Consider the following 21937-nt stretch of genomic DNA (forward strand, 5'->3'; position numbering starts at 1 on the left):
GAGAGGAAAACTTGAACTACAGTCCATGTAAAGCAATGGCGCCTCCGCTAGGGGAGGGGGTAATCAAACCAGCGCGCAAGCGCGGTCCTTTTCCGTTATTTCATCTTAACTGTGCCAAGAACAAAAATCCTCCACATGACCCGGATTGGTTAGTAATACATTCATTTTTCAAAGGAAAGTAAGTTTAAAGTAACACTGGAACAAAATATGTCAAGTTGGTTTCAGTAAATGTCAGCTAACGGCAAAGAAAATGTATTTTAATGTGTCTTAACACTTGCACATGTTGCCGTTTGACAGAACAAAATAGTTCTAATTGGTCAAAAGACTAAAGTTTGCGAGGCAGCTGTATGGCAGGCCGTTATGGCATAAAATCTGACCACATCCCGGTTCCATAGCATTTTAAAACCGAACTACAACTGCTTCTCAAAAATTGTTTACTCAGAACAAGCCAACCTTTAAATTCTCTTTCACCGTTTTAGGAATTAAAGTTTGAGCTACCTAAATTATCCCGAAACATCTAAGTAGCTGTTTTAACATTTAATAGCACCTGAGTAAGAAAGTTGAAGACAATCATAATTCAGTTTCTTCTAATCACCTTCCACACTCAATATTTCATATGTCAAACATAATTTTTGCTTTAATCCTTCAAGACTACTGGGTATTAGTATTCATTCCTATGAATCCTTTCACATTTTGCCAAGTTGCAAACGGAAGCTTGAATTATATAGTGTATTTTATGTATTTGGATTGAATGTGGAGGGTCAATTGAAAGTAGTAGATAATTGATGTGGAAGGAAAATGATACATGGTTTAAAAATTTTCAAAAATGTGGCATGCATTTGTATTTAGCCTGCTTTAATACCACAGAATAAAATCTAACTCAACAAACTGCTTCATTTGTAAGACAATTTAAAGCCATGAATCATTTCCATTCCACTTCACAGTTATTTACCATTTCTGTTGGCCTATTAATTAAATCCCAGTAAAATACAAATATTATACACTTGACGTAAACACTTATAGAAGGAACATTTTCTTGTGTGGAGTTAATATGTGGATTCTTTAAATATTCCAGAAATTATTTGTTGTGTCATACTAAAGTAAAGTTTTTGCTAAAAAATTGGATAATTGGTAAGATGACTGTGGGCATTTGGCATTTCAGTGACTGTTGTCTAAATATCCCTGACATTTTCTGTACTTAAAATTATTTCATAAGTATGCGGGACATTTTCTTTTTCACTAACTTCAATGAAATTTATGACTACAAACAATAATCCTTTTTAGGCAAGAATATACATATGGATATCTTTGACATCCTTCATCCCAGAGAATAACATTTCAGATAATTGAAAAGTTGACTTTAGATAGCATAAATTGTCTTCTAGATTGCTGAAATGTTCATTTTGATAAAAAATTATAGAAGTCCATATATATACAGTATATATACAGGGGTTGGACAATGAAACTGGAACACCTCTCATTTTAGTGTGGGAGGTTTCATGGCTAAATTGGACCAGCCTGGTGGCCAATCTTCATTAATTGCACATTGAACCAATAAGAGCAGAGTGTGAAGGTCCAATTAGCAGGGTAAGAGCCCAGTTTTGCTCAAAATATTGCAATGCACACAACATTATGGGTGACATACCAGAGTTCAAAAGAGGACAAATTGTTGGTGCACGTCTTGCTGGCACATCTGTGACCAAGACAGCAAGTCTTTGTGATGTATCAAGAGCCACGGTATCCAGGGTAATATCAGCATACCACCAAGAAGGACGAACCACATCCAACAGGATTAACTGTGGACGCAAGAGGAAGCTGTCTGAAAGGGATGTTCAGGTGCTAACCCGGATTGTATCCAAAAAACATAAAACTACGGCTGCCCAAATCACGGCAGAATTAAATGTGCACCTCAACTCCTGTTTCCACCAAAACGGGAGCTCCACAGGGTCAATATACATGGCCGGGCTGCTATAGCCAAACCTTTGGTCACTCGTGCCAATGCCAAACGTCGGTTTCAATGGTGCAAGGAGCGCAAATCTTGGGCTGTGGACAATGTGAAACATGTATTGTTTTCTGATGAGTCCACCTTTACTGTTTTCCCCACATCCGGGAGAGTTACGGCGTGGAGGAGCCCCAAAGAAGCGTACCACCCAGACAGTTGCATGCCCAGAGTGAAGCATGGGGGTGGATCAGTGATGGTTTGGGCTGCCATATCATGGCATTCACTTGGCCCCATACTTGTGCTAGATGGGCGCGTCACTGCCAAGGACTACCGAACCATTCTGGTTCAAACATTGTATCCTGAAGGAGGTGCCGTGTATCAGGATGACAATGCACCAATACACACAGCAAGACTGGTGAAAGATTGGTTTGATGAACATGAAAGTGAAGTTGAACATCTCCCATGGCCTGCACAGTCACCAGATCTAAATATTATTGAGCCACTTTGGGGTGTTTTGGAGGAGCGAGTCAGGAAACATTTTCCTCCACCAGCATCACGTCGTGACCTGGCCACTATCCTGCAAGAAGAATGGCTTAAAATCCCTCTGACCACTGTGCAGGACTTGTATATGTCATTCCCAAGACGAATTGACGCTGTATTGGCCGCAAAAGGAGGCCCTACACCATACTAATAAGTTATTGTGGTCTAAAACCAGGTGTTTCAGTTTCATTGTCCAACCCCTGTATATATATATATACAGATATATATATATATATATATATATATCTGTATATATATATGGCTGAGTTTAATCACATTATATGATAAATTTGCTTCCCACAGTTAAGAATTATGTTAAAACCTGGCTTTAAAATAAAAGGAAGAGAAACTTGATTTTGCAATTACAACGCCTGCGAGTAATCCAGCTGCCTACTCACAGTCTATTACAAAACAAAACAAAATATGGGAACTTGCCTATCATAGCACTCCATGTGAAAGATTGTGAAATAGAGTGATGACATTGGAGACATTTGTAAAACAGACAGCATATGAATAAAAACAGTCAACAGGAGGAAAACATAAAAGTTTATTACAAGCAAATAATATTAGATTGCATCAATACTGTGGAAATCTTGTGTCGATCTTCGTTGCCCAGGCCATAAGTCCTCCACAGATATCTTTAACCGTGATACTGTCCAGTTCTGATCCACTCATTTTCTCCAGTACCTGCACTGCTTTCTGGGAGTCATTACCAAGCTTACAGATGACATAAACTAGAAGAAACCACAGAGCAAAAATCAATGAGCTGGCAGCCTTTGCTTAGGCTCAATATGTTTTCAAGCTGCATTTCCTGAATGTTGACATGCTGCAAGGAAGAAAGACTAAGAGTTTCTATAGACTGAATTTTGTAAAATGATATGAATAGTTCAGCACTAAAACTCACAAAAATCAGAAAGCTAAATTTATCTTCCTTAATAAGAATCGCCCCAAAATAACATTGTGAATATTAATTTCTCTGAAGCTGAGCAACGACTCAGGTTGACTGTACTTGTTTTGGAAAGGTCACCTAGCAACTCCATTACAACCCGACCAACCTAAGCCTCCGTTCCTGCAGCATGAGACCACAGCAGGTCATGAATATGAGAAAGTGGCTCGACGAGCCTGTTTGTTTTTAACCACAGATGCAGATCATAAGCGGTGCTGTACCTGGCGGCTGGCAGTCACCTGCCATCTGCTGCTTCAGTTGGACGATTCTTTGCTGAAGTAACTGGATATCTTCACTCTTTCTCTGCTCTAAGCTGGAGAGGGGGATATCTGGTAGCAATTAAGGAGAAGAATTGTACAGAAACAGTAAGCAGGAAGATTTTTTTCAAATGGTGTGCTTCCACTACAAGACAAAAGGATACTGAGAGAGAAGGGCAAGTGGCATATATCCACTTCCACAAGAGGGCGAACGTCAAGCAAGATATGAAGTCCCAAATTATCCACTACCGATTTATATTCCTGGAATTATAGTCAAACATTTAGAAAGGCACATACAGGAGTGAGGCTGACTTGTAGAGCCAAGTCATCTGCTGGTGTTGGTCCACTGTGTTTGATCAAGTCCAAAGTCAGTGCAGCCCTCTACCAGGAAATTTAAATAGCTTCATGCTTCCTTCTGCTGACAAGTTTTATGGGGAGGCTGAGTTCATTTTCCACCAAGACTAGGCATTTGTCCAAACTGACTAAAGTACAAATACCTGCTTTAATGGCCATGGTATCACTGTGCTGGATCTAAGCAAACCCATCTGACCTAAACCCAATAGAGAGTCTGAGGGGTATTATCAAGTGGAAGACAGAGCAACCTGGGCTTCCTTAACAGATCCACAAGCTGACAGCTTTCATGTCTCACCACCAATTTATGCAAAAAGAGCCTCCACCAAGTACTGAATACATTCACTGTATAGTACACAGGCATACTTTTTCAGAGGGCCAGAATATCTGTATTAGAAAGGCTTTTTTTCAGTCTTATGTAATCTGATTTTCACTTGTTAAAATTAATTACTAAATTAATACACTTTTAAATAATATTCTGATTACTGAGAAGCATCTTAACACTAACAAATGCTTTAATAGAACAGAGTGGTGGCTCTTATATTTCAAAGTAAAATATGTAGATTTGTATCTTAAGTTAAAGAGGGAAACCAAAATGACTCAGTAAATGTTAAAAGTTGCCTGGATTTGCAATTTTGAAGTCAAATGAGCAGCTTAACAGCTTTGGTTTAAATCACAGGAAGCAAAACTGTTTCTAAATAGAGTCCCTTGCATAATTACAGTTGAACCCCAATCAATTATGATCCCCATCTCTGGGCTTAATGACTCAGCGGGTTTCAAAGCACCAAATCTGCTGAAATATAAACAGATGCAATCCGCTACCACTTCTCTCAGTGCCAAGGAGAAAACGTTGTTCTTTCTCGTAGAAAATCTACAGGCACATTTTCACTCATTTCCCATTTGAGGCTGGGTCAGACCTGAGATGTAATCTGCTTATGAATGCACATAAAAACTGAGAAAATTGTGAGTAATCACAGAATAAATGGCACTAAATACAGGGAGTCACGCAATGACCTAACTGTTCCGAAATATGTGCAATACTTTACCTGCACTGTGATCCTCTGATCTTTGGACAGGAGGTTAAGTTTGCGACACTGAAAAGAGAACAAGATATCAACCACATTTAACTCTAGGGGTAATAATGTGAAGAACATGACAAATGTATCTATGGCGTTACTACAATTTTTTCATTTTAAAAATTACATTTTCCAGATTAAAATTTCTTAACCTCTGTATTGCGTTTTAGAATGTTCTGGGCATTTCAGAATAAAATGTTTTAAAAACTGAGTTTATTCTTCATATTTTTCCACAAATCAAGAAACAATATAATGCTGAACTTCTGAGGAGGTTTGATAAAAGGATACATTTTTATGCTTTTCGGCATCAGGACCAACTAGATCATCTCTTTTTCAAAATCTATAGATCATAATTTTTACAACTTTTCCTTTTGAATGAAATAAAAACTAAAAGAAGAAAGAAAGGTGCAAAAGGCAGTTAAGAAAAAAGCACATAGTTACTAAGAATGGCATTATGTTTGCAATGGCAATCGAGTATTACACTGTACCACAATGGCCACCCAAGAGGTAGCAATCGCAAAGTCTCCAACTTCAATATAAGCTATTCAGAGTAACGATGGTGGTTTGTCCAGATAAACATAATTTTCACTCGAGTTTTAAATAGCATTGTTACTTTGATGAGCTTTGGCTTTAGCATCCCTTTTTGTCCAAACAACAGTCAACATAGTAATTAAAAAGCCATGCAGTGAAGTCTCACTTTTCTCCACATATTCAGTTTTGGTTTGAGGGCTGAATTGCTCTGTAGTGATGACAAAACAATCCGACACCATCTGTCACACCATTTCAACTCTATAAGACCAACTACTAAGGAAGTCAACTACAGTTAGCTTTCTCCAAAATCATGTTGTTTAACCCTAAAAAGTCACCTTAAGCTATTATGTGTATCAATGATCAGCCAATACTTACATTTGAAACCGATCTTATCTGCTGATCTTATCTACCTCCACATGTGCGGTTAACAATAGTGACCCCTGTTGCCAACTTAGTGCTTTTGTCGTAACATTTAGCACTATACATAAATAAATGTAGAAAATACACTCAAACATTCGTTCCCAAGAAGCTAGTCATCAGGACTAAGCATGCCGGAAGAATGCTTGGAAAGAGTCGTTTTTAATCTACAGATATGAGTGAATGTTTTATACTTAAAGAGGACATAAAAAATAAAGACTGAAGCTAAAATAAAACATTTTATTAGAAGGTAAACTTTATGCTCACAAACAACACTTTGGGAAGTCTGGCGGTTTACTCCCTGCTTGAGTTATCTTTTGTAGCCAAGGCATAACCTGTGTTTTGTCATCTTCCATCTGGTTTGAATTGGTTCTTCCATTAAATCCTAGATTTCAACAAATTTATAACCCTGGAAATAAAAGTATTTCCAACAGAGAGATTGTTCACACCCACCTTTCCCTCACAGAGGTTCTGTGTAGAAAACATGTCACATGCTTTTGAAGTCTCGTTAACAAGCAATAACATTCATTTGACAACTTCCAATAAAAATGAATATTTTTGTCAATAAATATGCTTTTGTGCATTGGAACAGCTCAGTCAGGTACACCTCAGTATCATCCATATATAAAAGTGTTATGATTTTTAAAGTGAACCTCAAAAGGCTCATTGTGCATATAAATCAATATTTTAAATGAGTAATTAAAAAAACACACACACAACTGTGACTTATCTTTCATCTTTTGGAATTTTATGGCACCTATTTATGATAATATATGTCCTTCAGTCTTTTAGATAAAGGATTATGTAAAATAATTTTGAAACTTCAGTTAATCATCTTTATACCACACTTATGTAGATTTGGAAAATGACAATCCATACTTTTCATGATTGCATAGGAACGCTGTGATAAGCTCCTTTAATGACCAACCTTATCTGTGGCGGCAGACCCACAGAAAGCCTCATAGTCAATCAGCTGCGTCACACTGGGGCTTTCTCCACACACCGCGCAGTCAGCCTGCTTAGGCCGCAGCCTAATGGGCCTGAACCTAAAACCCTGAGCGTCAAACATCAGCAGCTGCTGACCGCAGGAAGCTGGCACACCCAGTCAAGGGAAAGGTTACTTTTTGAAAAAGATTCAGAGAATTGCCTAACACGTCTCCCACTGGTGTTGTAAGAGTATAGCAACATTCAGGCAGTATTGGTGGGAAAAAAGCGCAACACTTTCCTGAATGACGCATCATAGCCAGGTGTCAGCATGCAACTGACAATGCAACACAAAGGGCAGGATAGAGCAAGCCTGCGAGTCGGGATAAATCCCTGCAGTTTAACAAGACAATGGCAAATAAATAGAAAGCAGAGCTCAGAAAATGTAGACATAATATTTCTGTTTTTGTTTGCTTATCAGACAAGCACAAGGCATTATTACAATAGAATCTTTCTGAGAATTTTATTGTTGGCATATCCCAATGACAAGGCAAAATACTTTGAAACAAAGAAACAAAAAGGCAAAGGAGAGTTCTGCAAGTGAAGTGGGACAAAGTAGTGGAAAGATAAAGGATACAAGCTTGCCCAGAGGCAATTTTGAGGACCTCTAAGGCTTGGAAGCAGCCCATTATACCTGGAACTGGAATAAATAAGAAAAAAAAGTTCAAATAAGAGTTATTTACATTCACAAACTTAATTGCTTCAGATAAAAGTAAGAAAGTAAGAGGAAAAAAAACTCACCTACTCCCAACACCCCTCCATCTGAACAGTTGGTTACCGTCTCTGGAGGTGGGGGAAGTGGATATAAACATCTGTAGCAGGGGCCTCCGCAGTAGTTATACACAGTCAACTGCTTACACACACACACACAGAGACACACACAATTATGCAATAGATCTCATTAAACTGGGTGTAGTGAGGGGGAACAAGAATATCCCCACAGCCTACCTGTCCCTCCATTCGCAAAGCACTCGCCGACACCAAAGGTTTGCCGCTGAGCACGCAGGCGTCATTTACCAGATAACGTGTGGGAACGTTGTCTGAACAGTCAGCCACAATGTCATACATGAGGCATGAGGAGTCAAGTATTAACCAAAATCACTTAAGTTTTATTAGGATAACAAAATACTTTTTGTGCAACACAACTAATCATAAACTTGATTAAGACTTTACAGATGAGTTGGATTATATTTCTCATCCCAGGGTTACATACAGTCCTCAAGGCCACATATGCAATTAATTTTAAGGGTCTTCATGATTTAGTTCAACCTTTATTATACACTGTGTATCCAAAAAAGTTGGCAGCTGGATTTAACCAAGCAAACAGATAAGAGCCTCACATTGATTAATTACTGAATAGATTATGTCATAGTTATATAAGCTTGACTGATGCAGTGTGTAGTTTCTCATTTCTTAAACAACCTTGTCAGAAGACACATCCTGTAGTCGTTTATCTGTCAAATAAAAACATCTACAGAGATTGTGGAACCTACACAAATTGATTTAAGAGCTGACCAACGCATTATTAAAACTTTCAGTATAAAGGGCAACCATCAAATTTGAGCGAAAAACGTGGTTGGATAATTTTTTTTTTTTTTTTTGAAAGAATGTAATTGCTAATCACTTAAACCTTTGGTGAAACACAGTTATGTTCAAAGGGTGAACATAACAGCAGCTCCACAAGGGAATTTGAGGATTGGGACTGAACAGCAGCATAGCTTTACAAAAACCTCTGATTAGGGTGATTAATGGCAAAAAATGTTGCAACATGCAAGATCTGCTGAGAGCAGATTTACACTGTTCCAAAGTGGTGGCTTCATCAGGGTAAGAAAAGTGGTACATCAAGTGATGCACCAATCATCCCTAGTGGCTAGGCAGCTGAGTACCTAAATATATTGAATGCCCAGGTAATTCCATCTGTGAATTTTTCTTTCAATATTATAATGACTAAATGTAGGCCTCTGGAGTCACACAAACTTCAACCTAGATGAAAATTTATGCAACTTTGTCAAAACCAGATTAACTCTACTAGTTCGGCCAAGAGGAGTGGTCAAGTGATTTGACATAATTATGGTAGAAGCTTGACATATGCTAAGAGATATGATAAAATATCTAACCAAATATTGGCAGAAGTATCTGAATATGCATGGGTCTGTATGAACAATTTAGATCCATACATTGTCTATACTATTTGTCCTCACTCATCTCCAATAGACATTGAACAGATCGATACACAGAGATAAATTAGACAAACAGTACAAACAACAATAAGAGCTGAGACACACTCATATCCCAGCACAATTTAGAGCAACAGTCATGTTTTTGGACAGTAGGAGGAAGTCAGAGTTCCCAGAGAGGACCCATATATGCATGGCGAGAACATGCAAACTCCATGCAGTTATACCCCAAGCCAGGATTAGAACCCTTTAAATTCTTTTTGGAAAGCAAAAATGCAACCAACTTTTGCAGCCAGTGGTGCAGCCAAAGTTTCGACCCAATATGTAGAAAATACACAATAAATTTAAACTTGTAGATTCCTGTTGTTGCTTGATATAACTCACTGAAGTATGCAGTATAATCATTCCAGTCTGGAAAAACAGCGACTCAGATACAACATGAAAAACCTAATATTATAACAACATTCTTGACAGGAACTGCAAGTAAGATTTATACTGACAGTATCTTAGCTTTTGACAGGTAATAGATGTAGCCTGAGGATACTGTTGAATGAGTTGCAAGGCGTTCTCTGGTGAGAGCTGCAGATGGTAGGGAATACACTCCACGGTAGAGTTCAACCTGTAGAGACACATACAGACAAAGGATTTTAAGATTCTCATCTTTCTTACAGAAATTGGAAATATATTTTAAGCAGCATACATATCCTTCAGCTTACTTAAAGTTCAAGAACAAATCCATGCTGGGAGTTTAGCTTAAACCAATACTGAATCGACAGAACAGCAAAAAACAAACACATCAAAAACATGTTTGTGCTTCTTAATTTAATAAGTAAGATAGTGAATAAACTTTGAAACAAAAACTATACTCCAATATATTCCAATTTTACCTTTTGGTTATCTATCTAACTTCTATAATATGCAGAGCATAAATGTAGAAGTAGCTTTAATGAGTGCACAGGTTAATGTCGCCCTCATGTGGCTGAGTTGATATGACTTCTGCGAAGCCCACAATAAGCCCACTGTTGGGCTAGAAAGGCCCACAAACAAGCTTCTGAAATAACATGTTTACAAAATATTTGTGGAGTGAGGAGAAAAGTAGGGCTAGATATAACTTGTGGTGAGACTATAAAGCGCCAGCATACTTTGCACAGAAACCAGAGGGTGAAAAATGACACAAACAGACACAAATTACTAAATTTTCTTAGCATTTACCAACCATAACACATGAAGACTGATTTAACAAAGAAGAACTTGAAAAAACTTATAGTCATTTAAGTCTTACCTTTTAACTGCCCTAGCAGCAGACAAAGCCTTAGCCTGGCCCTGATTCTCCTCTCCATGAAGAACCTGCCTGTGGAGGTTGCTGAGCTCCACCTCATCATAGTCCAGCAGACCAAGACGCCCTGGGAGGGACAGTTTGTCATTATCGTCTGAAATGTGTTACAAACTAACTTGCAGCACAATATCAATTTTTTTTAAACTTATTGTCAACCCAAGATACAATACTTTCCAAACTTCTACTGTAGCTCCATCATAATCTGCATTGATCTACCCACCAACACCTGCTGCTGCAAGATACTGGGCGAGTGGGCAGCCTAGTCCACCACAGCCCACAATCAGCACAGATGCTCCAGATAAGTTCAGCTGGCCTGAAAAGAATGAAGAATCTCTCAGCTCAAATAATCCTATCATAAATTTTATATGTCCGAACCTCCCTGTTGTCTGTATGGGTACCTTTTACACCAAGCTCGGGCAGGAGAAGCTGTCTGCTGTAGCGCATGATGTCCTCATTGCTGAGTGCTGGTTTGGCTGTTAGGGGATTGAGCGGTGTCACTTTGTCCTGGAGCTCCAGCACTGAGGCGTTGCTCTGTTAGCACACATGCAGGGTTTTATTATATGGTTCTCACTGTCATGTTCTACTATAGAAAGGCCTGCATATCCATCCCAAGGCAATGTGTTGTACATTATAAATGTGTTTTCCTAGAGGAATGGATGAAATCAGCTTCTGGTATGTTCATTTGTATTTTAAGTAACTTTTACACAAGAATTGATCAATGAAATTAGCAGATTAACTATTGGCAAAGGTAAATTTTTTATTCAGTCTACTTAAAATCAACATAGTCAATGAAGACATATTTATTGAAAGTCCATAACCATAACAAACACAAGCTATTTACAGTAAAGGAAATTAAATAAGAAGAAATATATTTTCACATCTGGAAAGAGGTTGGTGCCTATCTCTAGCAGCCACTGGGCGAGAGGAAGGGTACACCATGCATAAGTTGCTAGTCAATCACAAGGCAACACATAGACACACACAGGATAAACAACCATGCACACACACACATTCACACCAAAGGACAATTAATGGAGAGACAAATTAACTTAACAGTCATGTTTTCGGACTGTGGGAGGAAGCCAGAGTACCCGGAGAGAACCCACGCATGGACAGGAAGAACATGCAAAATCCATGCAGAAATACTCCAGCCCAACTTCCAAATATATAACTGTAATTGTGACTTTGCATTAAGAGCAACTTCCAACCTAACTTTTATTGAGTTCCATGGGTTCAATCTTTAGATTAGATAATGACCTGCAAGGGGTCAAGTTACTACTTTCTTGCAAGAAATGTTGGTATCTTTTGAAAGACACATTGATATAAATTAGGCTTAATGCAGAGTAAATCAGCATCAACAGTAAAAAATAGCTGCATTGTTTAAGCTCATTGATCTTTTAATTGTCAGAATGTGGCCAAAGAAATGCACAGAAATGCACTACTACTTAACACTTACACGGAGTATGCATATTGGAATATGTTATGTTAAAACAACACATTAATGTCAATCGATTATAACAGCGTTTCACCAACGTCAAACAAAATCTTATATTTGTTCTAATACTTCAATACCTTTTCAAGCAGAGCCAGTTTATTCTTGAGATGAGCGATCTCTTTTTCTTTCTCCTCAAGCTGCGCCTTCAAGCTGCACACTTCCTGAGCCATTTCTTCAGAGAGGCATAAAAAAGCACGTTTGGATACAATCTAAAACCACGTCGAGTTGTCTGCTAAATGAACGGACCCCCAACAGAGGTTGGCATATGAGGAGCACGATGAAAACTTCCGGGTTTGACCACGTGGAAATGAGACCACGTGGTGAGTGACGTAAATATATATTTTTTTTACCTTTCTATTTTTTTGTTTGTTTTTTCTTTCTTTCTTTTTTCTTTCTATTCTTTTTTTTCTAAAATGCTATTTTAATAGTGATATATAGATTTTTTTAAAAAGCCGTGTATGTAATAGTTTGTACAGAAATAAAAATAAGCAAAAATAAAATGAAAAAGAGATCTAAGATCCGCAGGCATTACTAAAATATCTATTTTGGTATTTTATTTCATACTTTAAGTTTCAAAACCGTATTAAAGGCTCTTTGTGTTGACCACGGTTGCACACAAATGTTTTTGTGTGTGCGTGTGGACCTCGGTGACGCGCCGTGAAGCTGGGAGCCACAGGCACTCCCCTCCCGCCTTTCACATGATCTGAAAGCTCCCTCTGAGATAGAGACAGGAATGTGGAAAGGAGCGACAACATCGATGGCTGAACGAAGCCAAAGGATTTCCATAATGCGTTCGTTTTATGCTGCATTAATCGGGCTGGTATTCATCCTTCATACTCATGGAGTCCCTTGGACAGAGGAAAAGGTAAATCAATTAAAGATGATTAATTCACGTATGCTGTCTTAGGTTACACGGTGTCTGTCTGAGGAATTCTCTTAGTTTTTTACACGATCAGAAATTAATTTCACAATCTAAATCGTGTTTTAATTAGGCTGATTCTCATATTATTTGGTTCCTTTCCACTTAAAAGCCTCTGTTCTCTGTAGAAAAACATCTTTACGACTGTTTATTATGTTTTGTTGTGGCCATGTTTAAAATCAATGCAGTTTATCTGCATTATTTTAGGTGCTATTATTACCAATCACATTTCCTAGAACTAGTGTCAGGATTTCATGAGAAAATGATAAATTTGGTGCTGCTTCGTCAGTGTTCATTCACCTTCCTTTTAAGGTCCACCTGGATACGGCTGGTGTTCATGTTCACAATCTGTGTTCATCTCTTCTCCCCTTTAACTAGTTGCTATGGCAGCACAGTCATCCTCTTTGATCCCCCAAGTGGTCTTTGAATATATAGACCTTAAATAGACCTTACTTTTTAACCCTCTTTGAGCTCACTGGTGTCCAGACTTATATTCAGCCACAGTGGCCACATAATTACATCTTATGTTCAACTGTGTTGCAATTACAGGATGGATGTATGAGTCAGCCAGAGTCGTCCAAATAAAGCTCCAAACTGGTTTTGCAGGTCATTGTTTATGCGGAAGAAAATGTGCCCAAATGCCTCTTTCACTAAGAAATGACTGAATGCTCATTTGACTTACACAGAGTATTTACTCTAACATCTTGAACAATTCTTGGAGAAGTGGATAGTCTGCTCTTATTACAGTTTTTTTGCTATCAAAAAAATCATAGGCAAATCACAGGCTTGTTTTTCAGGCTGTTTGTAATAAGTTATCACTTTTTAATTCTAAGTCAAATTGCATCAGAGTGTGCTATTTTTGATAACTGCACAGTATTATATGTTGCTATTTTGCCTTTACTGAATAGTAATTCAGTAAAGGCAATTAGTAATTCATATTGTTTATATATTGTTAATATTGTTTTTATATATTTGCATACCTATATCTTTGTGTGAACATATGCCTTGATTGCCTGTCACTTTGCTGCTATACCTAAATTTTCATTGTGGGGCAATAATGAATATTTTACTCTATTCTGAATTGTTTACTTATGCATGATGCATGGTCAATTCAATACCACTGAATTAACTGTGTTTTTGTAAATAAATATAACATAGGAATCTAAAATGGTCAAAAGTTTTGAAGTACAGCTTTAGGTTCTGTTTCTAAAGATTTTCTAACCTAAAAAACATCTAGAATATAGGGAAGAAGGCAGCAGTATATTGTAGAGTCAGTGGATTGGGGAGCATGGCCTCAGCTGCCTACTGACGGCTTTTCAATTCTTACTTCAATTGGTGGTTTGTTTCCAGGACAACCATGGTTCTCAGGTGAACTTTGGGACCAAAGAGTCATAGGACTGAAGGATCAATATGTTTATTTTTTCTGTAAAATAAAAAAAAAAAACAATGTAAAGACAGCTGCGGTAACTCCACTGAATTCTTATAAACAGGAAAACATAAATATTTTTCAATATGCCTGGTGTCTGGATTTAACCTTTACTAAATAAAACTTTGTGTGTATGTGTATGTTCAAAGCCAATAATAATCAATATCTCTTAACACAGTTGTAACTTGCTCCATGAGATGTGTTCAACCAATCATTGAGAAAACAATGAGTTTGACAATATGTACAATACAATGAAATGTAGTTTTGCCATGCTTTATCATGTTTATGAAAGGTTTGAAAAGGACCTTGAAGCACAGAAACTGAATGTGTAAAAAGTAGAATAGTATAGTATAAAGTAAGAAACAAGATAAATTTATGGTACACAGGGAAACAAGGAGTAACCAGGACAACAACTGTAGAAGACAGATCATGTTGTGGAAGGGAATACAGAAACATTAAAACCAGAGAGCTGTGTATAGACTGAGGAAGAGTGGAGAAACCATTGGATGCAGGTGAGGAAATCAGATGATGGGGAAAAACTGAGGAAGGGAACAAACTGACAGGGTCAGGGAAGCTGAATAATAAATACAGAGGAGCTAATTGGTTAAATATTAATATTAGAGGGGAATACATATAATGATAAAATGAAAAAATATATCTAAAAAATTAAAATGTACTTACTCAACAATATTAAATAAACATATACCGTTTTTAGAAATAATTTTGATAAGCTTAGTTAAATCAACTATGCAAATTAATCAGTACAATTCCAAATGCTCATAATATCCATCCATCCATCCATACATACATCCATACATACATACATACATACATACATACATACATACATACATACATACATACATACATACATACATACATACATACATACATACATACATACATACATACATACATACATAGTGTATTTTGAATGACAAATATTTATCTTTATCTTTTACTCAGATGATGATTATGTACATGAGAAACCCCGCTCAGTTTTATGAGTTGGTCTAAACAGCAGTTGCTGTTGTGAGACACAGAGATCAGCAGTTGTGTGACTGATGTGTCATTCTTGTTGTTTCCCAACTTATCATCACAAAAAAAAAAATACTTCATGTCATAATAAGTCGTCTGCTATGTATAACAGTGATTATAACAACAGTTCATTTTGATAATGTTTTGAAATTGCACCGTATGATTACAATGGAGCAGGTTGTCCCTAAACTTTTTTTCATGTTTCTTAATATTAATTGAATCCCTCCTTTGTCTGTATTCTTCTGCAGCTCAGGCACAGAGCGCTTAAACTAAGTGAGGAGGAGATCCGTACTGCCCTCTCTCACACCGATCTGGCACAGATGTGGCAGAGGGATCTCAGGCCATTGCTGGTTACCCGGTACCCGGGCTCTGCTGGCAGCCAGGCAGTTCAGGACGTAAGTTTATTAAGCTTATTAACGTCTGCATGATGTTTTTAAGTTTTATTTTAAGTATGTTTATTACCTGTTTAAAGGGTATTATTTTCAATAAGTACTTTTAATCTGACAAACAAGCCTCATTGGAATGCATATTACAGTTTATTAAATATGACTTTATATGTGTTCTATCCATAAAATGCATGAAAATTAAGAACTCTCAATATTTTGAATATATACCAGCAGCACATTAAACAATATGTTTAATGTGAAAAATACAATGAAAAATTAAAACAATTTCAATGTTTTTATGCAGGTTTGGTGTAAATTCAAGTTACCTGAGTTTTTACAAACACTTTGTGTTTTGACAGCATATAAAAACAACCCTCGGTTCCCTCGGAGCAGGCTGGGAAGTTACGGAGGACAGTTTTGAGTCACAAACGCCATACGGACCGCTGCCCTTCACCAACCTGGTTGCCACACTGAACCCATCGGCTAAGCGCCACCTGGTTCTTGCCTGTCACTACGACTCCAAGTACTACCCCCCTGAGGGGCACGGGAGGGAGTTTCAAGGCGCCACAGACTCAGCTGTCCCATGCGCCATGATGTTGGAGCTGGCACGAGCCCTGGATGAAGAACTGAAGACTCAGAAGGTAACAAACCTGAATGTGAATTGCACCTCCACCAAATTAATTTAAAATATTAGATTTTGCATTGTTGGTAATGTTGAGATTTCAGTTGTGTTTGGTGAATAACTAACAAGTAGTAGTGAATGCTCATTTACTGAATACAAATACCTCAATTGCAATGCAACACGCTCATAATCAATGTAGTAGGCAATAAAATGTGTGATTATTTTATTATGCTTAATGGAGAGAGTATTGATGTAATCTTAGAACCTGTAGATGGCAGTAAATCTTTAAAAATAGTAATAATGTAACACGAGTTTCTTTTCTTATACCCCCATGTAGAGCTCCAACTCCAATCTGACCTTGCAGTTGATCTTCTTTGATGGTGAGGAGGCTCTTTTCCAGTGGACCTCCACGGACTCGCTGTACGGCTCTCGCCACCTGGCAGAGAAGATGGAGAGCACCCCGCATCCCGAAGGAGCCAGAGACACCAACCAACTGCATGGCATAGTAAAGAGCAGTTCATTCTCCTCAATTCAGTCTACATGGGATTAGAATAACTATCCTTTCATAAGTCAGTTATGACACCTTGATGGTTTTCAATAGTCGATAGTGGGTTTTTTAAAATTTACTTTTCAAAAAGTTGTTAAATTCTTGAATCAGTTGAACAACTGCTACGACAGACTGGCGACCTGTCCAGGGTGTACCCCGCCTCTCGCCCGAAACGTTCGCTGGAGATAGGCACCAGCATCCCTCCCGACTCCACTAGGGACAAGGGTGTACAGAAAATGGATGGATAGATGGATAGACAGTTGAACAACTGAGTCATGTATTAACTTTGAAATATATTAAAAATATCAATAATATTGTCTGATATTAAAGTTTTCTGAAATATTCAAGTGTGTAAAAGAAAAAAATCATGCATGATTTCATATATAACAATCAATAGACTAGGATATTTGCATTTCTGTCTGTCTGTTTGTCAATTGTTTGGTGACGTTTTTACTTACACTGGCTGGCCAGTAGGTGGCATGTGCTTCACATGCACTTCATCTTCACAACAGAGAGTGAGAGAGTTGACTTCCTGTCCATTTTAGGGATCACAATTATTCTTTCGTTATTAAACTTCTACACGTACAATCTTCTGAGTTCTAAGCAATAATAATCTTAAATAAAAAAAAAACACATTTGTTGTGTTTTAATTTTTCTACGTTTTAGGTATGGAACAATAGCAAAAAATAATATCAAGAAATGAAGACATTCCACAGTACGTTTTACTGAAGCTGTGGTGTCTGTGTGCATAAATGGGAGTTTGGTGTGACTTGTGGTTAATTGTGTCATGTCTGGGAGTTGGACAATGGATCACATGATGTCACACTTGAAAACACACGTATGGGATGCGATTATCGTAAAATCGGCTCTGTGTCAACGAGTTTATCTTTCGAATGTGCGACAAGAGTTTCACGTGAGAAAATCTGACTTGTCTGTATCGTTTACCTCTCCCTTTTCTTCCCCCCTACAGGACCTGTTGGTGCTGCTAGACCTTATTGGGGCCCCTCATCCCATCTTCGGAAACCAGTTCCCCAGCACCACCTCCTGGCTCACCAGACTGCAGGACATTGGTAAATAATCATTATAAATGAGTGTGGATTAAAAAAAAACGCTCTTCCCTTGTTTTACTCATGTCTGAAGACTGTCACCAAGAGTTTGCAAGAGTAAGACAGAATTGAACAAGCTAAAGTTTTGTTTTTTTAGTAAAGTAGAATAACTAGATTATATCTTTGCATTTAACCCTGATGTGTAAGCAGCCTGTTGAACCTGTTCAGGTGCATAGCAAAGATGTCAACACAAATGAACTTTGGTAGATAAAAAACAGTGACTTGCAGAATCATCTGAAAAATCTCAAACAAATGAGGATCTGGGGTTTCTCCTTGAACGCAGTGTATGATGATGATAAAAGATGCACTACGGTGCATATTTTATGCACTCAGTAGCGAGGACGTCTTGTGGCTTCATTTTTTTTCCAACAATGAATTTTTCTCTTCAAAATAAGGCCAGATTTGTGGATTACACAACTATTAGTTAACCTGTAACTGGATTCTCCTGCGTGAGCTGTGGATCTCTGCAGCCCCTCTAAGTTTCTTTGCTCCTCCTGGTTGCCCAGCTTAGGTGGCATTAGACTGTATCCAAACACTCCTGATAAAGTAATTAATTTAAAAGATACATGAATTTTCTTCAACTAAACAGTTGAACATTTTCTGTCGTTTTCTTTCCATTTCTAAACTCAGAAAAACGTCTGCATTCTATGAACCAGCTTGTTGAGCATCCTAACAATGTGCAGTACTTCTGGCCTAATCGTCCAGTCGGCCGTATTCTTGACGATCATATACCGTTCCTAAACAGAGGTCTGTACCAGCCGCATAAGAACAACCTTGCCTTCCAATTAGTTTCTTTCTTTCCTTCTTTTTCTTATTTTTTACCTAATTCTGCCCCCCTTTCTATCTGATTTAGGTGTTCGGATCCTCCACCTCATACCCTATCCCTTCCCGTCTGTGTGGCACACATTTGACGACAACGAAGAAAACCTGGATCGCTCCACAATTCAGAACCTGAACAAGATCTTTCAGGTTTTTGTTTTGGAATACCTCAACACCAGGCCCAGCATTCCTTCGAATCCACAAAATGCCCCATGAGCCTTCCCATCAATGTATTATCGTGATGTCAAGCTCTTCACCTGAAAGTATGCACTATGTTATAAGTTGTAACTCCATGTATGCAGGAGTCACACATAGACGTTTTAATGTTTTCTTACTAAAGCAACCTATTATCTAAATGCTTAATAAAAGAGATTAAAGTTAAAATTATTGTCATTATTTTTTATGTTTTGCAACAATATAACTACAAACCTCAATGTATTTTACTGGGATACTATGTGATTGACCACCAGAGATTAGTGTATAATTCCAAAGTAGAAGGAAAAAGTTATTGTTTTGTTTTTACAAATAAAATGTTAAAAATTGTGACTTGCATTATTGTTATAACTAAATAAAATCTAAACACATGGAGAGTAAATACAAAGGGGTCTGAAAACAAAAGGAAGCAAGACTTTTTTTCTTCTTTTTTTATGAACCGAACAAAATCTGTCCTTTCAGAATTATACACTACCGTGTTTTGGTCTATCACATAAAATCCCAGAAATATATTTTTGGGGGGTTTAATGTGTCATGAATACTCTCATCCTACACATCAGATGAAAAGATTATCAGTCTTTTCTGATTCAGCTTTAAATATATGATTACCCGACAGGTCAAAGCTTGTGATAATTTTGTAATGAACATCTAAAGGCACATCCCAATTTTGATGCCAAATGCCATCCTATATACCTGGATCTGTGGTTTTTTTGGTTTGGTTTTTTTAGGAAATATTACTTGGCCACCCACACTGACATGGCCCAACTGAGTGGAATAAAGTTTTAGCAGCAGGTTATTTAACATTTTCTCACCCCCTGTAAATCTGTTCAGTGTTTAGTCAGCAAACCTGCCAAAGGCAGGAAGTTGGGCTCATTCTCACTGAAGCAACTCTTTCAAGCTCTTTACATCCTGTCGTCTCACACAGAAAAGCAGATTACTTCCTCTGCTGCTCTTTCATGTGTCTGCTTTTGTTTATATGAAATTGTTAGCCTGTTTCTATCATGTAAAGAGAACAACTAATAAATGTTTATGCAGACAACAATTGTGTCTTATGAGAGGAGAGTTAGGAGTCTATTGTAAAATGTGATCTCCTAACTCACAATTGTTCCTTTTTTTTCTATTTCATGCCTTTTCCATCATGTTGTTTTTCATATGAGACAAAGCACCATTTCCACCCATCTGCCTCACCTTAACAGCGATCCCATGATTCCTTTAATCCTATCATGAGGCCCTCCTTGGAATTCCACCCCACCTTAAGCCCCATAACTCCAGACCGCTCCTTTAGAAATTCAATGGCAGGATTTGACCCCGTCCGGTACAATCAGTAACGCCTAGCAACCACTTGAACCAAAATACTGTAAATCTTATCTAAAAGGAGATTAAAAGTGGCTTGTTTTATTTTACACTGCTCATAAAACTGTGTCTTTGCATTTGAGATTGAAGTAAAGTAGGGGTATTAAAACATTGTTGATTAAAAAAGGTCTGAATTATATTTCTTGTGAGCACCAAAAAGACAGACAACTCAAGACTTCTGTGTGTTTTCCTCTGTTCAGCGCTGCTAAGTGTTGCACATTTGACAGCAACAACAGTAGAACTGTCATCTGGAGCTGATTATAGTACAGCTGTGTGATAGTGGAAAGGAGAGGGACTTTCTCCCAGTTTCTAAGGTGTGTTTCAGCCTTTTGGAAGAGGAAGCTGAGAAAGATTTACATCTTTTAAGGAGTTTGTTCCTTTGTGGCTTTGAAAAAGGGAAATTTAAAAAGGAAATATATAAGTGGTCCTGTTTGTAGTTTGAAGCTTTGAAGAGAAGATGGATGAAGTTAAATGCAGTACAATCCCACAAGAATATCTGACAATAACTGCAGAAAATATAACGCTGTTGCAGAGGTTCTGCGTTGAACAGAAAAAAATATGGGTGAGAATGTCTAGAACAAATCTAACTGTCTCCACCTCACACTTCTTGACAGAGTCACGGCATAAACAAATGATCAGATGGACCTGTAATTTATCTTTTTGATTCAGGTACATTGGAGTAGGGCACTCTAGTGACACTCACGGACTGGAGTTGCAGACCACGTCTATAGGTTCCCAGAGCTCTTCATAGCACACCAACAAGAATGTTTTCCATAACTCAAAAGAGGTTTCGCTGCTTGAAAATTTGTATTACTCATAAAGCTTTAAAGATTTTTTTGTCATACGAAAGGAGCAACAATTACAGTCATTATAGATTGGCTTTATTTGGTTTTACCTTATTGATAAGGTTTTATTTCATTGTGGCAAAGCGAAGCGGTGTGCTACAACATCAACGCTTACCAGTAGAGGTCAGTGGTGAGTCATTTGGTCGTCTTTTTTTTCTATTTTATTTTATTTTATTTTATTTTACTATTATTGTTATTTTTTGTGAGGGGAGGAGGGTTGTATCATAACGAGAAAAATTATGATAATTTAGATTTAACTAGCTTCACTTTTGAAAATTTATTATTACTATTATATAAAAAATTGTTTATACAACACTTGTTCTCAAATCTCAGATATACTTTGTATTTTGTTTTCCCCAAAAGTAATAAAATAATCGTTTTAAAGTTTGAATAAATCAGCAACGTCACATTCTACAGAGTGCTTTCTGTAGCATTTGTTTTAGCATAAAGATTTGTTCAAAGATTTGTGCTGGTGTTCTCTGGTCTGGATATATTTTCTTTTATTGAAAGATTAGTGTTGTTTCAGTCTTCCATAGATTTAAAAAGTACTGTGATATCAAATTTTATTATAATTTGTGTCGGTGTAAAATAAAAAAAAATCATATATAAAC

The 21937-nt window shown here is 37.5% G+C and overlaps 2 protein-coding genes across 2 annotated transcripts; one reads left to right on the forward strand and one right to left on the reverse strand.

Moving 5' to 3' along the window:
- Window positions 1-3010: 3010 nt before the first annotated feature.
- On the reverse strand, window positions 3011-12357 carry mocs3 (molybdenum cofactor synthesis 3). Its single transcript, XM_032548106.1, has 13 exons — window positions 12130-12357; window positions 10956-11088; window positions 10778-10870; window positions 10504-10624; window positions 9766-9840; window positions 7993-8110; window positions 7786-7894; window positions 7622-7684; window positions 6989-7152; window positions 5083-5130; window positions 3850-3946; window positions 3650-3757; window positions 3011-3216 (listed from the first exon to the last, which is right to left on the reverse strand). Exons 1-13 carry the CDS (start codon window positions 12220-12222, stop codon window positions 3059-3061), a joined length of 1380 nt encoding a protein of 459 aa, XP_032403997.1. The 5' UTR covers window positions 12223-12357; the 3' UTR covers window positions 3011-3058.
- Window positions 12358-12738: 381 nt separating this feature from the next.
- Window positions 12739-20167, forward strand: qpct (glutaminyl-peptide cyclotransferase). Its single transcript, XM_032546721.1, has 7 exons — window positions 12739-12917; window positions 15684-15830; window positions 16181-16462; window positions 16781-16948; window positions 17961-18060; window positions 18727-18843; window positions 18950-20167. The coding sequence occupies exons 1-7, from the start codon at window positions 12786-12788 to the stop codon at window positions 19129-19131; spliced, it is 1128 nt and encodes a 375-aa protein (XP_032402612.1). The 5' UTR covers window positions 12739-12785; the 3' UTR covers window positions 19132-20167.
- The last annotated feature ends 1770 nt before the right edge of the window (window positions 20168-21937 follow it).

This window comes from Xiphophorus hellerii, chromosome 19 (genome assembly GCF_003331165.1).
Source record: "Xiphophorus hellerii strain 12219 chromosome 19, Xiphophorus_hellerii-4.1, whole genome shotgun sequence".
Lineage (NCBI taxonomy): Eukaryota > Metazoa > Chordata > Actinopteri > Cyprinodontiformes > Poeciliidae > Xiphophorus > Xiphophorus hellerii.

Excerpts from the sequence above, each read along its gene's own strand:
- mocs3 (XM_032548106.1), bottom strand. The coding sequence starts at position 12,222 with ATGGCTCAGGAAGTGTGCAGCTTGAAGGCGCAGCTTGAGGAGAAAGAA. Across the intron at positions 7,895-7,992 it reads CTTTGCGAATGGAGGGACAG|TTGACTGTGTATAACTACTG; the intron begins GTAGGCTGTGGG and ends GTGTGTAAGCAG. Across the intron at positions 7,685-7,785 it reads TGGAGGGGTGTTGGGAGTAG|TTCCAGGTATAATGGGCTGC; the intron begins GTGAGTTTTTTT and ends TATTTATTCCAG.
- qpct (XM_032546721.1), top strand. The coding sequence starts at position 12,786 with ATGTGGAAAGGAGCGACAACATCGATGGCTGAACGAAGCCAAAGGATT. Across the intron at positions 12,918-15,683 it reads TCCCTTGGACAGAGGAAAAG|CTCAGGCACAGAGCGCTTAA; the intron begins GTAAATCAATTA and ends ATTCTTCTGCAG. Across the intron at positions 18,061-18,726 it reads CACCAGACTGCAGGACATTG|AAAAACGTCTGCATTCTATG; the intron begins GTAAATAATCAT and ends TTCTAAACTCAG.